This window comes from Procambarus clarkii, chromosome 27 (assembly GCF_040958095.1).
Source record: "Procambarus clarkii isolate CNS0578487 chromosome 27, FALCON_Pclarkii_2.0, whole genome shotgun sequence".
Lineage (NCBI taxonomy): Eukaryota > Metazoa > Arthropoda > Malacostraca > Decapoda > Cambaridae > Procambarus > Procambarus clarkii.
The window spans coordinates 29,092,911-29,109,445 of record NC_091176.1 but is presented as its reverse complement, the minus strand read 5'-3'; the positions used below and the strand labels follow the sequence as shown (position 1 = coordinate 29,109,445).

The window sequence follows — 16,535 nt, the reverse complement described above, 5'->3', positions numbered from 1 at the left end:
TCACCCACTCGGCCACCTCCCGTCTGCACCGGGACGTGAACGACGCATTAGGCCTCCTCAAGGAAGGCCTAATTGTGGATACAGGATAATGTTAATCAAAGTTCGATAAGATCTCCAGGTGCCCGCCGCCCTCGGTCCATGGTCCTGTTTAGCGGGTCAGCTTCTGGGTCAAGCCAAACGCTAACTTAGAATGTGAATGTAAATTTATTACTTAATTGTTAAGTAAATTAGTGAATAATTATACAATAACAAATATAAATTAAATGTACCGACCATAACAGTACGTCTGTAACTTAATAGCTAATAATTGGTAATAATAACAATAGAATAAATGTACCAATGTTAATCGTACCTGCGTAACTTGCTAGCAGAAAACTGGCAATGAAGAATGAATTACAGTGGAATAACTGACGCTTGTAAATACATGACAGTTGACAATGGGAAACTATTTCCAATGAACTATTTGGCAATGTTCTATGCATGTTGGTGGGGGGGGGGGGGGTTGAACCTCCCCATCTGTGGGTTGCCTCCTGGGGGGGGGGGAGGTCAGCAGGTCATGACCACACGCCGGGGCCAGCGACGGTAACGCAGGTCTGGGTCTTGGGGCAGTGTTGCTCCACATTTATACAGGTGATCTACCCCGAGGGAGTCGGCTCGTGCATTTCAATATTCGTAGCTGATACACCATTAATATACAAATCCAGAACCGTACAAAAATAAAAAGAACTCCTTGACAAAATCCAGGAGTTGGTAGACAAATGGCTGTTAGAATTAACTCACAGCAAGTGTAAGGTAATGAAGATGGTTAAGGGAGAAAGGAGACCAGAAGGAATCTACACCACAAGGGGAAGGTAACTGCAGGAATTGATAAGAGAAAAGTTTTGAGAGTGGATATAATTGCAAGAGTACCACCAGAGGCGCTCGTCAACACGGTAACAGTGCCAGCTTGAGGGAAGTAACATAACGTTATCACAACCTACAATATACAACCTACAATATACAACCTACAATATATGTCACCGACAGGAATGGAAAAGGTGCTTCTAGTGGAGGTGGTGCTGGACGTGTTCAGAGGTGGTGGTGGTTATCTACCTTGAGGTTATCCTGAGATGATTTCGGGGCTTAGTGTCCCCGCGGCCCGGTCCTCGACCAGGCCTCCACCCCCAAGAAGCAGCCCGGAGCCGCTGTCTAACTCCCAAGTACCTATTTACTGCTAGGTAACAGGGGGCATCAGGGTGAATTTTACCCATTTGTCTCTGCCTCCCGAAGCGCTGTCGACTCAGCTGTCAGGCGCGGTGGTGGTGGTGGTGGTGGTCTGGTGCAGCAGCACTAGACCAGCAATGTCTCACCTCACGCTGAACAACCACCCCGCCCTCATAGCTCGTGTTTCTATGTGTCTGTGTGTATGTACTCACCTAGTGTGTGTGTGTGTGTATGTACTCACCTAGTGTGTGTGTGTGTGTATGTACTCACCTAGTGTGTGTGTGTGTGTATGTACTCACCTAGTGTGTGTGTGTGTGTATGTACTCACCTAGTGTGTGTGTGTGTACTCACCTAGTGTGTGTGTGTGTGTGTGTGTATGTACTCACCTAGTGTGTGTGTGTGTGTATGTACTCACCTAGTGTGTGTGTGTGTGTGTGCTTAGATAGCAAGCAGCTTGTTGGACCTATTTTCATCTGCTGTTCCTCGCCTTGCTAAATGTTGATCTTCTTGAGGTTATCTTGAGATGATTTCGGGGCTTTTTAGTGTCCCCGCGGCCCGGTCCTCGACCAGGCCTCCACCCCCAGGAAGCAGCCCGTGACAGCTGACTAACACCCAGGTACCTATTTTACTGCTAGGTAACAGGGGCATAGGGTGAAAGAAACTACCCATTGTTTCTCGCCGGCGCCTGGGATCGAACTCTGGACCACAGGAACACAAGTCCAGCGTGCTCGCTCGGCCGACCGGCTCCCTAATATTGATGCGCTAATATTGTAATGTAAAACCTCCCTAACCTCCCTTGTTGTTATATCTGCTTTTAAAATTATTAATGGAGGAAGTCCCTACTTTTTCCCAGTCTAGTTTTTGTTCATACACTTGCATACATACAGTCCTTCAATGCTAGTTTTAAATTGAATAAGCATATTATGAACTCGACAGTCATCCTTTGGGCGGTGGTGGAAAAGTTTCCGTCATAATGGGTTCAGGTTCTGGACCCCAGCTCACTGGCCCCAACATTCAAGAGCAACGCCAATACGACGCTGTATCGACGTTATTTTTTTATTTACATCGAATCTGTGATTACGTTACAAAGGTAGCTGTCTAATTACAGTCAATGAGAGGTTACAGACAGTATGTCACGATCTCCAATAGGCCAACTTGGTTCACTTACTTGACTAGGGTTTTGGGTAATGTGTCATCTCTTATAAAACACATGAACAATTCTTGAACATCGGTGTTTACAATTTGTCTCTTAATTCATGGATTTTGGTGACGTTCAATTACACAGTGACGCTATGTGAATAGTTCTTCTGACGGAGTTTACACTCGCTCAGATCTACCTCAGCAAGTGAGGCCAACTCCCAAAGGTCCCTGCTGCTGAGTCTACGCCTAGTAACGTCTAGATCCCTGCTGACCTTACTGGAAGACCACTAGATATATGTGTGTGTGTGGGCCTTCACATTACTATGATGGAGTTCTCTGTATATTGCTGCCCTCAGGCTGCTCAAAGGATATAACCAACGCCCTCGTTAAAAGCATATGCTTTGCCAACCTATCCCTTCCAAGTGCTGAGTGGCCATACTGGACCAATCGGTCGTGGTCCGCCCATCACACGTGGGTCACAAGGCTCAGTAGGTCATTTATAAGAGCACCAATCCAAGCCTTACAGAACATACACGAGCCAATCTCACTCTAATACAACATTAGTAAAGGCCTACTCAAAACAACTGAAAGTGTATCCATGGATTTTAAGACTTTTACACCACGGCAAACCAGAATTAGTAATAATAGATAAAATAAATTATGGGCTAAATTATTAATTCAATAATGAATATTTTAAATTGTTTATTTTATAGTAAGCCTGAAATATTAACAGTGTACACTATGAATAGTCTACATTAGTCACTATTCAATAATTAATATTTTGCAATTTACACTTGTGAGTCGGGCACTCGTTATACGTCAAGGGTAACAGTCTACACCTCAGTTAACCCCCAGGTTACGTCACAACACACCAGCTTACGTCACAACATATCAGCTTACGTCACAACACACCAGCTTACGTCACAACATATCAGCTTACGTCACAACATATCAGCTTACGTCACAACACACCAGCTTACGTCACAACACATCAGCTTACGTCACAACATATCAGCTTACGTCACAACATATCAGCTTACGTCACAACATATCAGCTTACGTCACAACATATCAGCTTACGTCACAACACACCAGCTTACGTCACAACACATCAGCTTACATCACAACACATCAGCTTACGTCACAACATATCAGCTTACGTCACAACATATCAGCTTACGTCACAACATATCAGCTTACGTCACAACACATCAGCTTACGTCACAACATATCAGCTTACGTCACAACATATCAGCTTACGTCACAACACACCAGCTTACGTCACAACACATCAGCTTACGTCACAACACATCAGCTTACGTCACAACATATCAGCTTACGTCACAACACACCAGCTAGCCAACATACACGTCAGCTAACCCCGAGGTACGTCACAACACTTCAGCTACCCCGAGGTACGTCTCACTGGTGACGTACGTACGTCACAACACATAGCTCACACTGGTGGATGAAGGTACGCTGGTGGATGAATATTGCTTTTTAAGTGCACTAAAAATAGTGTTGCAACATTCAGCAGTGTTAGTGTTCTTGCTCCCCTTGCGGCTGAACAATAGTGTTCACTCGCTTCTTGCAGGTCAACGGTAAAGAACACACCCCAAGCCTGAACCCCAAGCTGCAAAAGACAGGAGTTTCCAGCCGAACTCTTCACCAAGCGCTCTCCTGACCTCCAAGACTCGTCACCATCTGTTAATTCCGCTTGCTTCGTCTCCAGTGGATGGCGAAGATGATGGCGACGGTGAGGAGGCCGAGCGCCAGGATCACAGACAATATGATGGTCACCGTCGGGGTGTTCATGATGAAGAGGAGAGCCTTGAGTTGCTTGGCCAAGTCGGGAGGCATGGCGGCCGTCTCCTCGAACCAGAGCAAGGGCAGGTACACCTCCGACACCTCGCTCAGAATACTGGCGGACGCGGGAAGAAGAACATAGTTGTTAGTGTTAATGCTGATTGTGTTGCACCGTCAGCAGGGTAACTCAGAGATAAGAATGGGGAGAAAAGGGGAATAATATGTATAATAATGGAGAGGCCAGTACATGAATGGTGTAAGGAGTGACAACTTTTCTTGATCATGTGGTGACGGTTTATGTGAAGGACAGATTTCAAGGAAACTTTAATACTTAATAAAACTTCAAAAGATTATATGCAAAAAAATTCAAAGACAGAAACATTGTATCAATCAACCAATCAAGCGATTGCTGGAAAAGATGGGTCTAGGAGCTGACGTTCAACTTTCACACTGATAATGTAACTTTCCAAAAGCTGTACACCACCTAGCAGAGATCCCCGTCTCCTTCAATATGCTCCATAAGCTAACCTAAACCTGAAAATACACAAAACAAATGTAGAAAAGGTCCTAAGATATACAACCAAGCTGGTTCTTGAGGTAAGGGGCTGGAGGTACGCGGACACCCTCAGGGAACTGGACCTCACCACACCGGGGGAAGAGAGAAACAGGATAAAGACTAAGGACAAGAGACAAATGACGCAATGAAGCCGTGTTGAAAGTTTGGTATAACTGGCGACGTAAATAAACTTCACAGAGGTGAGAAATATATTCTACAGCGTAAGAGTGGTCAAATACGTGACATAGTTCAGAAGGTGTTAATAAAGCAACCTTAATAAACAATATTAAATGTAAATATGATAAGAAACATGAGAAAGGAAATCAACTACATTTAACGGCTAATAATCCGTCCCTGCAAACCAGAGCTCACGTGAATTGGATCAACCTACTCGATTTTTCCCAAGTGCACAAACGGTTTTCCTTTGTACGGGATGACGTGCATGTTGATCTGCATCCTGGCCGCCACCTGCATGGGCGTCCCGACCTCCTGCGGGGAAACATGCTGCATGAGGAACAAACATGATAGTATGTGTGAGTTTGCTGTATTTATTACTTGTGTGTGATCTATAACCTGGCTGATGGCTCAAGAGTTTCTTAGCCTTCTGAGGCCCGGAAGTTCTTGCCGTTGTGAGACCCCGGAGGTCTTTACCCTCACAATACCAGGTCATAGGAGGCTTTGACCAGTAGGCAACTAGGTTCTCACCGGTATGAAACAAGGAGCTTCTCACCGGTATGAGGTCCATATAGAACGCGTGTTGGTCGGGGTCGGCAGGTGTGAGGCCCTCAACGCCGTCCATGAGGAAGGGGTCAGCGTTGTAGAAGTGGGGGAAGGAGATGAAGGCCGGGGCCCCCATGCGGCACGACTCCGCGTTCAGCAGGCCTGATGAGGGAAGAATGATGAGTGCATGAGACGGAATGTATGAGAGGGAAAGTGAGGAATGCATGAGGGGAGAGTGAAGAATGCATGAGGGGAAGTGAGGTTACATGAGGGGAAGTGAGGTTACATGAGGGGAAGTGAGGTTACATGAGGGGAGAGTGAAGAATGAATGAGGGGAAGTGAGGATACATGAAGGGAAGTGAGGAACGGACGAGGAGTGAGAGGAAAGCACGAGGGAAAATTGTTTTAGTGAACCCTCGGCAGTTCATTCTGAGGTCAAGAGTCTAGTGAGAGGTTAGCTGCCTAGACTTCAGTTGTCTTGTGAAAGATCAGGTGTTTAGTGAGAAAGCAGGTGTGTAGTGAGATGTCAGCTGCACCACATAAAGGCAGGTGTTAGGGTCTCACCTGTAGGGGCACACGTGTTTTTGACGCAGTAACACTCGTTGCCAGGGATGACACTACCATTAGCGAAGGTATGGTTGGTGGCCCAGTAGCGGTAGCCGGGCAGGCCGTTAGCGTCGGTGACCTCCTCCTTGTAAAACAACGTCACACTCCTGCCAAGACCAGCGTAATCATTAAGACCAAAAGTCATGTAACTGTTCTGAATAACTAGCACAGTGATAGATATTCCCCAAAACACGTCCATTTTTTACAATGTTGACTTGGTAGTGATTGTCCATATGGACACGCGAACTCACATGCACAAGTCGGAGCTGTAGAACTCAACGAAGTCCTTCTGCAAGCCTGGAGGCCACAGTTCGCCCGCGGACCCCGTAACTTTGTTGCACGGGTAGTCGAAGAACGACGTGTTCTGCTCCCTGTTCCACCAGTCGATTTTCCCTGTTGGGGGCGAGGCAGCGTCCGGGAAGACAGGAGTCAGTATGAACAAGACACCAAATGATTGTAACGTAACCTAGAGTGATTGTAACGTAACCTAGAGTGCTCGAGTCAAGCAGAACTTCGATAAAATCACTAATCCTCCACCAAGGATAAATATATTACAAACACGAGTTTACAAGGATCTCGTGTTTTTGCATTCGAATTAGATTGGCTCTCAGTATATACATGTAGCGAGGAACCAATCTATAGGGATTTGAGAGTGGGAAGAGAAGGGTGGAAGCTCCGCGCTGCTTACCTAAATTGTCGAGAGAGTCTTGCCCAGTGTACATGTTGTAGAGGCCGTCGTACGTCACAGATAAGTTACGCTGCAAAAAGCAAAACAAAACAAAAATTTACTTCATCTGTCGACAAGTAACCCCAACCACTTGGGCTAGACGGTAGAGCGACGGTCTCGCTTCATGCAGGTCGGCGTTCAATCCCCCAACTGTCCAAGTGATTGGGCACTATTCCTCCCCCCCCCCGTCCCATCCCTCATCCTGTGCTATATAGTCGTAATGGCTTGGCGCTTTCCCCTGTCAATTCCCTTCCCTATCGACAAGTACGTATATCTACATGTATCTAGACAGTGACCGAGTAAACTGTTACTTCTGCGTGTCACAAGAAAACACATCGGGAAGAACACCTCGTCGTTTTGTACAAAAATAGAAACGTGCACAAGAGAGTAGGGTTTAAAGCTTAGTTTAAGAAGAAGAAGCATTGCATTAGACACAACACGTGACTAAGGTTGTCGACCAGCTCACTGACCTTATAGAACCACCCGAACTTGTCGTAGTCAATGAGACCAGGAGGAAAGTTGATCCCAGGAGGCAGGATGGGGTTGATGGAGCCGTTCACCACTACGTAATCCTGCATCCAGTCCAGGAGCGGGTCCTGTGCCGGAGAGAAACACAGAAGGAGTAATTCACCGTCGACTATCACGTTAAGACGCGTCAGGACGAGCTGAACACCATCAACTAAAGTCCACTACGGGCTCACCATATCCCGTGCTACTTGGAGTTTTTTGTTCCGAGTGGATGACTCTAAAACAACAACAACAACAGCCGCCAACTATCACGTTAAAACTCGTCACGCTTGCTGCCCTGTATCACAATCCTGAATTGATGCTTTATATATATATATATATATATATATATATATATATATATATATATATATATATATATATATATATATATATATATATATATATATATATATATATATATAAAATGAAATATATATATATATATATATATGTCGTACCTAATAGCCAGAACGCACTTCTCAGCCTACTATTCAAGGCCCGATTTGCCTAATAAGCCAAGTTTTCATGAATTAATGTTTTTTCGTCTACCTAACCTACCTAACCTAACCTAACCTAGCTTTTTTTGGCTACCTAACCTAACCTTACCTATAAATATAGGTTAGGTTAGGTTAGGTAGGGTTGGTTAGGTTCGGTCATATATCTACGTTAATTTTAACTCCAATAAAAAAAAATTGACCTCATACATAGAGAAAAGGGTTGCTTTATCATTTCATAAGAAAAAAATTATAGTAAATATATTAATTCAGGAAAATTTGGCTTATTAGGCAAATCGGGCCTTGAATAGTAGGCTGAGAAGTGAGTTCTGGCTACTAGGTACGACATATATATATATATATATATATATATATATATATATATATATATATATATATATATATATATATATATATATATATATATATATAGGGAGAGAACCAGCAAGTTAAGAGCAAGCTTTATTTGGATACAATATATCGCCTCTAAGTGTTAACCAAATGTGACTTGACAAAGTCTTAACAGGCGACACGTCATCTTGAATTCAATCTACTCTCATGGCGGAGTTTCTGAGTATCGTTGTCTGCACTTTAAACCAAAGACTTTTTAGCTGAAGTTATTGGTAATGGTTTCAATGAGTACTATACAGAAGCGTGAGGGTGCCTAAGAGGTACAGGCGCAGTTGGACGTCATGATGAATACTTTGTACAATGCAAGACCTCGGCCATAAACAATCCTTATAAATATACGACTAACTTTCCGTGGAAAAATAAAATAAACGAAAGATCTCTGAAATATAGTTTTTTTCTTTTTCCAATACTCACCGTGTACCCGTTGAACACGGGTAGCCAGAGAGAACCTGTAAGACGCAAGATTCATCGTGTACCCGTTGAACACGGGTAGCCAGAGAGAACCTGTAAGACGCAAGATTCATCGTGTACCCGTTGAACACGGGTAGCCAGAGAGAAGAACCTGTGAGACGCAAGACTCACCGTGTAGCCGTTGAACAACGTGTCTCGAACCGTTGCTTTCACGGTTAGTTCTTCGCCCAGATACTGGAAAACAAGGTTGAGTCCGGAGAGGAGTGTCGGGTTGCCGCGCACACTCCACGCGGCAGACTGTTGGAGGAGGTCACGGATAAGCAGACTGTTGCAAGAGATTGGGGGATGAGCTGACTGTTTTTTGATGCGTCTTTATGTTGTTGATGTGTCCCTATTGTTGCTATATCCCTCTGTTGTTGATGTGTCCCTATTGTTGCTATATCCCTCTGTTGTTGATGTGTCCCTATTGTTGCTATATCCCTCTGTTGTTGATGTGTCCCTATTGTTGCTATATTCCTCTGTTGTTGGTGTGTGTCCCTATTGTTGCTATATCCCTCTGTTGTTGATGTGTCCCTATTGTTGTTATATCCCTCTGTTGTTGATGTGTCCCTATTGTTGCTATATCCCTCTGTTGTTGATGTGTCCCTATTGTTGCTATATTCCTCTGTTGTTGATGTGTCCCTATTGTTGCTATATTCCTCTGTTGTTGATGTGTCCCTATTGTTGCTATATCCTTCTGTTGTTGATGTGTCCCTATTGTTGCTATATCCCTCTGTTGTTGGTGTGTCCCTATTGTTGCTATATCCCTCTGTTGTTGATGTGTCCCTATTGTTGCTATATCCCTCTGTTGTTGATGTGTCCCTATTGTTGCTATATTCCTCTGTTGTTGATGTGTCCCTATTGTTGCTATATCCTTCTGTTGTTGATGTGTCCCTATTGTTGCTATATCCCTCTGTTGTTGATGTGTCCCTATTGTTGCTATATCCCTCTGTTGTTGATGTGTCCCTATTGTTGCTATATCCCTCTGTTGTTGATGTGTCCCTATTGTTGCTATATTCCTCTGTTGTTGATGTGTCCCTATTGTTGCTATATTCCTCTGTTGTTGATGTGTCCCTATTGTTGCTATATCCTTCTGTTGTTGATGTGTCCCTATTGTTGCTATATTCCTCTGTTGTTGATGTGTCCCTATTGTTGCTATATCCCTCTGTTGTTGATGTGTCCCTATTGTTGCTATATCCCTCTGTTGTTTATGTGTCCCTATTGTTGCTATATTCCTCTGTTGTTGATGTGTCCCTATTGTTGCTATATCCCTCTGTTGTTGATGTGTCCCTATTGTTGCTATATCCTTCTGTTGTTGATGTGTCCCTATTGTTGCTATATTCCTCTGTTGTTGATGTGTCCCTATTGTTGCTATATTCCTCTGTTGTTGATGTGTCCCTATTGTTGCTATATCCTTCTGTTGTTGATGTGTCCCTATTGTTGCTATATTCCTCTGTTGTTGATGTGTCCCTATTGTTGCTATATCCCTCTGTTGTTGATGTGTCCCTATTGTTGCTATATCCTTCTGTTGTTGATGTGTCCCTATTGTTGCTATATCCTTCTGTTGTTGATGTGTCCCTATTGTTGCTATATTCCTCTGTTGTTGATGTGTCCCTATTGTTGCTATATCCTTCTGTTGTTGATGTGTCCCTATTGTTGCTATATTCCTCTGTTGTTGGTGTGTCCCTATTGTTGCTATATCCCGCTGTTGTTGATGTGTCCCTATTGTTGCTATATTCCTCTGTTGTTGATGTGTCCCTATTGTTGCTATATTCCTCTGTTGTTGGTGTGTCCCTATTGTTGCTATATCCCGCTGTTGTTGATGTGTCCCTATTGTTGCTATATTCCTCTGTTGTTGATGTGTCCCTATTGTTGCTATATTCCTCTGTTGTTGATGTGTCCCTATTGTTGCTATATCCTTCTGTTGTTGATGTGTCCCTATTGTTGCTATATCCTTCTGTTGTTGATGTGTCTCTATTGTTGCTATATTCCTCTGTTGTTGATGTGTCTCTATTGTTGCTATATCCTTCTGTTGTTGATGTGTCCCTATGTTATTGAGGCGTCCCTCAGTTGTTGAGGCGTCCCTCAGTTGTTGAGGCGTCCCTCAGTTGTTGAGGCGTCCCTCAGTTGTTGAGGCGTCCCTCTGGTAATAGGGAGAGGTAAGGTGCCCCGCTGGTAATATTGCCACAGGACCTCAAGACGATCAGAACACAAAGCGACCAGACCAACAGCGTGGAGCAGGTCGAGGGCTCACCACAGGGACGGTGTTGAGGCTGACCATGATGTCGTCCTGGCTCAGGTTGCCCGAGGCCTCCTGGTCCCACACCCACCACCGCTGCTGGTAGTACGTCACCGTCTGGTTCGTGTTGAACGTCAGGTTCTGCTTCTCGTGGTACTCTCTGTTTGGGGAAGAACAACGGTTCCTATAGTTTTTCATTTCTTGTGAACGTATATTTTCTTTATTGAATGTATGAGAGTGTAGTTCTTCTGAATGAATGGAGAGTGTAGTATTGAATGTATAGAGAGTGTATGTCTATTGAATGTATACTCCGCCATGAGAGAGTTGACTTTAATTTTATATTTCCTAGCTAATAATATGGACGAATTCTCGCTTGCGTCAGTATATAGTTATGTGCGTGAATTAATCTATATAAATAAAAATGGAAATGTTCGTTTGTGCATAACCGCTAATCTCCGAAAGTTCTTCACCGATTGCTTAGTAATTTTGACACAATGTTCCATTCGAACAGGCGCGTCCTTTTATATACCTATTATATAGATGCCACCCATGTGACAGGTAAAAACATGCGTTTTTGATAAACAGCGCCATCTGTTGCACATAATAGCAACATGCACGCTATACTAAATATGTCACGAATTCCATTTCAATGTTTCCGATTGCATTGATAAATTTTATTTTCATAGATTTCGATTTATTTTATTTTTTATTGAATTATTTTGTGTGACATTGTGTTGGAATTGAGCTGTGTTGTTTACAATACCGTTTATTTCATATGTATAAGTATAGATGCCACACTCGTGACAAGTAAAACTATGCTTTTCTTGAAAAACAGCGCCATCTGTTGCATGTAAGAGCAACACACATGTTATACTAAATATGTTACAATTCCATTTCAATGTTTCTGATTGCATTGATAAATTAAATTGTTATATATTTTGATTTATTTTCATTTTGATTTAATTATTTTGTGTGAATTGCGTTGGAATTGAGCTGTGTTGTTTACCAGACCGTTCATTTCATGAGTATAGTTTATTTATTTATTTTTTAATATTTTCATTTCATTTTTAACTGTTTTTCTTATATTTCAGTGATGGGAACATCAGATCACTTGATGTTCCCAATTTTCTGATGGGAACATCAGACCATTTGGGATGGCATCGGACGAGGGAGTGGGGAATGGTGGGGACGGAAGTGAGAGATGGTGGGGAGGACGAGGGAACAAGTGAAGGGGTAATTGTGGGGAAGGACGAGGGGACGGGAGAGTTTGAGATGGTGGGGACGAGGGGATGGGGGAATGGAGAATGGTGGGGAGGAGAAAGGGACAGGGGAGTGGGGCATGGTGGGAAGGAAGAGGGTGGAGTGGGAAATGGTTGGGAGGCCGAGGAGACGGGTGAGGGGGGAAATGGTAGGGAGGACTGGGGAACAGGGAAGGTTGCTGTGGCTCAGCAACGCATGAGCCGCAGCAACCACAGCTTTCCCCTCTGACTCACCTGTAGGTGCGTCCCTCTCAGGCTCACCTGCAGGTGCGTCCCTCTCAGACTCACCTGTAGGTGCGTCCCTCTCAGGCTCACCTGCAGGTGCGTCCCTCTCAGACTCACCTGCAGGTGCGTCCCTCTCAGACTCACCTGCAGGTGCGTCCCTCTCAGACTCACCTGCAGGTGCGTCCCTCTCAGACTCACCTGCAGGTGCGTCCCTCTCAGGCTCACCTGCAGGTGCGTCCCTCTCAGACTCACCTGTAGGTGCGTCCCTCTCAGGCTCACCTGCAGGTGCGTCCCTCTCAGACTCACCTGCAGGTGCGTCCCTCTCAGACTCACCTGCAGGTGCGTCCCTCTCAGACTCACCTGCAGGTGCGTCCCTCTCAGACTCACCTGCAGGTGCGTCCCTCTCAGACTCACCTGCAGGTGCGTCCCTCTCAGACTCACCTGCAGGTGCGTCCCTCTCAGACTCACCTGCAGGTGCGTCCCTCTCAGACTCACCTGTAGGTGCGTCCCTCTCAGACTCACCTGTAGGTGCGTCCCTCTCAGACTCACCTGCAGGTGCGTCCCTCTCAGACTCACCTGCAGGTGCGTCCCTCTCAGACTCACCTGCAGGTGCGTCCCTCTCAGGCTCACTTGCAGGTGCGTCCCTCTCAGGCTCACCTGCAGGTGCGTCCCTCTCAGACTCACCTGCAGGTGCGTCCCTCTCAGACTCACCTGCAGGTGCGTCCCTCTCAGACTCACCTGTAGGTGCGTCCCTCTTAGACTCACCTGCAGGTGCGTCCCTCTCAGACTCACCTGCAGGTGCGTCCCTCTCAGACTCACCTGTAGGTGCTCGCCCCACTGACTCACCTGTACGTGTAGGGTCCCACCTCATCAAGGATGGGCTTGTCTCCCTGCTGGAACTGCTCCGGGTTGGTGATGTTGAAGAAGTAGAAGCGGAGGAAGAGTGGCACGGGCGTCAGGCGCCAGATATCGTACGCCCGAGACTCGCCGTCAATCTCCATTTGCTTCCAGAGTGACGAGAGTTGTTAATAATAATAATAATAATAAGAATTAGTATTATTGTAATGTTTATGTGTAGTGATTTAATACTTAACATACTCCAAGCTATCAGTTAGGAAGCCGAGTGTTGTGTAGGACGAATCAGCACTTAGTATTATAAGTGCTGATTTATGTTAAACACTTTAGAGTCGAAGATAATTTTGGTTACTAGAGCCTCAGGCACTGATGGATATATGAGATATAGATAAATAAGTGAATAAAAGAGCGTTCCCAGGCCACGGCGACGTACGTTGTGTCTGATCATAGAGAGAACACCAACTGTTATTGTACTGCTTCGCTCATACAATAGCTAGACTTATTTAAGATTACTATGAAAGCAAATAATGTCTGTGGAAATAGTTTATTTTTGCGAATCTACCGAGATAAGAAGTGTGATATAAAACGCCTCGGATGAAATGCATAAACGGGTGAACGGTAAAACAAAAGGGGATATAAATAAAAATTTCAAAATATCAACACAAAATAGAACATTAAACATCTGATATAAATGGGATAAATTTAGATTCAGGAAAGACTTGGTTAAATACTGGGTTAAAAATATGGTGGCTTATTTTTGTTAACAAATTTATCGGGTAACATAATTGACTTTGAATCACTGAATTGCTTCAAGTGTAGGTTAGACATACATGAGCTTGGGAAGATATAACCAGCTGTTTCGCTATGACCATTAGACGTTCTGTAGTTTCCTTGAGTCTCAGTTTCTTCTGTTACTTAAATATATCAACAGTACACTGAATAAAAATTATATTATTGGTGTAGGGCCAATTGACCGTGTTTGATAATATATTAGTCTCCTGTTCCAGACCTAACTGACCTCCAGCACAGTGGCTCCGAAGGACCGTTGGTTCTTTCATAACACCCCATAGAACATATATTTTTTAGTTATCTGTTCTCAGAGCTGGAAACAAACCACACATAAGGGCGAGAAATGAGTGTAAGCAGCTTACGGAATGCAGGATGGCGTCGAAGAGCTCCTGGTACTCCCCCGCCAGCATCACTATCGCAAAGATTGCAGAGGCGGAGCCCAGGAACAGGAATACCACCTGGCAACACGTCCACTTGGTTCCTCTCACTCCTGCAGGAGTGATACCATTCTCACGATTCATTCGTGAAGGGAATATTTGATTCATCACATACAGAATACTTGCTTAAGACCCCCGTGTAGGGTGACTGTATATCTACTACTATCCCTGCATACACACAAACTTAGAATATACATACAGTCACACACACTTAGAAAGAGACAGTAGACAAACGCTACCTGTCTCGACCACGAGGGAACATTATAACAGAGCACAGTTGGAAACTTAAAATACAGGTGAGTGTTAAACAAAGTAAATGAACTGGAGGAAGAACTGGTGTGTTCTTCACACATACGTATGGAACTGGAAGTGTAGACTATCTCCATTCACACACATAAAAGCAGATATAATAAAGCATTAGAAGGCAGGAGTAATTGTTCCAGACTTTAGATACCTATGATGTGTAGTGAAAGTAAACACGAATTTAGTAAATGCACACACACAAGCACAGAAATAGATAACCACACACATACACAAGCGCGCGCGCACACACACACACACACACACACACACACACACACACACACACACACACACACACACACACACACACACACACACACACACACACACATCACTCACACACACACGTGTGTGTGTGGAAGATTATTACCTAAAAAAGATTACTACTGAAGATTAAGAATTAATCGATTAAGAAGATTACTACCTAACATTTTTTCAAAGGAATTGACAGGGTAGATAAAGATCAACTGTTTAACACGGGTGGTACACGAACAAGGGGACACAGGTGGAAGCTGAGTACCCAAATAAGCCACAGGGACGTTAGAAAGAACTTTTTCAGTGGCAGAGTAGTTAACAGGTGGAATGCATTAGGAAGTGATGTGGTGGAGGCTGACTCCATACACAGTTTCAAATGTAGATATGATAGAGCTCAGTAGGCTCAGGAATCTGCACACCAGTTGATTGACAGTTGAGAGGCGGAGCCAAAGAGCCAGAGCTCAACCTCCGCAAGCACAACTAGGTGAATACACACACACACACACACACACACACACACACACACACACACACACACACACACACACACACACACACACACACACACACACACCAAGCAGTGGGAACCTCCAGAGAATGCACCATGCAAAGTTTCTAAATATGTTAGAGAATATAAGTTGCTGCTCTAAGCCATATATATAACTTAAGAGACGGGAGTCGGGAGCTGGAGCTCGACCCTGGGGGCACATCTAGAGCTATTTACAAGGAAAGAGTGAAGAGTTAAGAGCATAAACAGGGAAATAGTATTTTCCAGTGCATGGCTGTACCTTTGTTATGCGTATACTTCATGGTGAAGCTGGATGGTGACTTTATGGTGTAGCGAGACGATGACTACGGTGCAGCTCGACGGTGACGTTACGGTGAAGTTGAACAGTAGACTATGCGTGGAAGATCGCCGTGTCGGTGAGAATTTGAGAGATTATCTGATAGGTTAAATATGATCTTGAATTTCACAAGAAACTATCTACTGTCCCTTTCGAACTTTTTTCCACAAAAAACTCAACCTTAGAATATTTCAACGTCAGTTTTACACAATAACAGTTGAGTAGCTGAGGCCCCGACGTCCGGCAGTGACCGGGTCGTGCACCTGGTGCTTGACATCACTCTCCACCAAGGGGCACCGTCTCAACAGCCCTCGCCACACGGATCCAAATTTATATAAAGATAACAGTCTTTACGAAACATTGTTGCCAGCTCTGAGTTTCTATTTGGAAAAGGAACGATAATACGCCTCGCATATTAGAGCATGGGGCTTGTGTGGCAACACAGTTCAATAAACATAGTGCATAATACTGCAGGTAAAGTTTGGTGGGCAGGAAGTGGGAGGAATGCGTCAAAGGGACACCACTGGTGGCCACAACAGTCGAGTGTATCGACGAGCTGATTATCGTTTGACCCCATGGGTATGGTGATAAGATATATTAAAGGACAGTGTAGTGCCATAGTCGACGCTATCACGGCCGTGGTGTGCGTGTGTGTACTCACTTATTTGTGCTTGCAGGATCGAGCATTGACTCTTGGATCCCGCC

General features: G+C 44.4%; 1 protein-coding gene across 1 annotated transcript; it reads right to left on the bottom strand.

Annotated features, from left to right (window-relative positions):
* Positions 1-3,028: 3,028 nt before the first annotated feature.
* Positions 3,029-16,148, bottom strand: LOC138369304 (scavenger receptor class B member 1-like). Its single transcript, XM_069332528.1, has 12 exons — positions 15,774-16,148; positions 14,353-14,480; positions 13,193-13,350; positions 10,878-11,022; positions 8,756-8,881; positions 7,229-7,354; positions 6,720-6,789; positions 6,283-6,424; positions 5,990-6,138; positions 5,436-5,587; positions 5,097-5,194; positions 3,029-4,264 (listed from the first exon to the last, which is right to left on the bottom strand). The coding sequence occupies exons 1-12, from the start codon at positions 15,793-15,795 to the stop codon at positions 4,051-4,053; spliced, it is 1,530 nt and encodes a 509-aa protein (XP_069188629.1). The 5' UTR covers positions 15,796-16,148; the 3' UTR covers positions 3,029-4,050.
* Between the last annotated feature and the right edge of the window lie 387 nt (positions 16,149-16,535).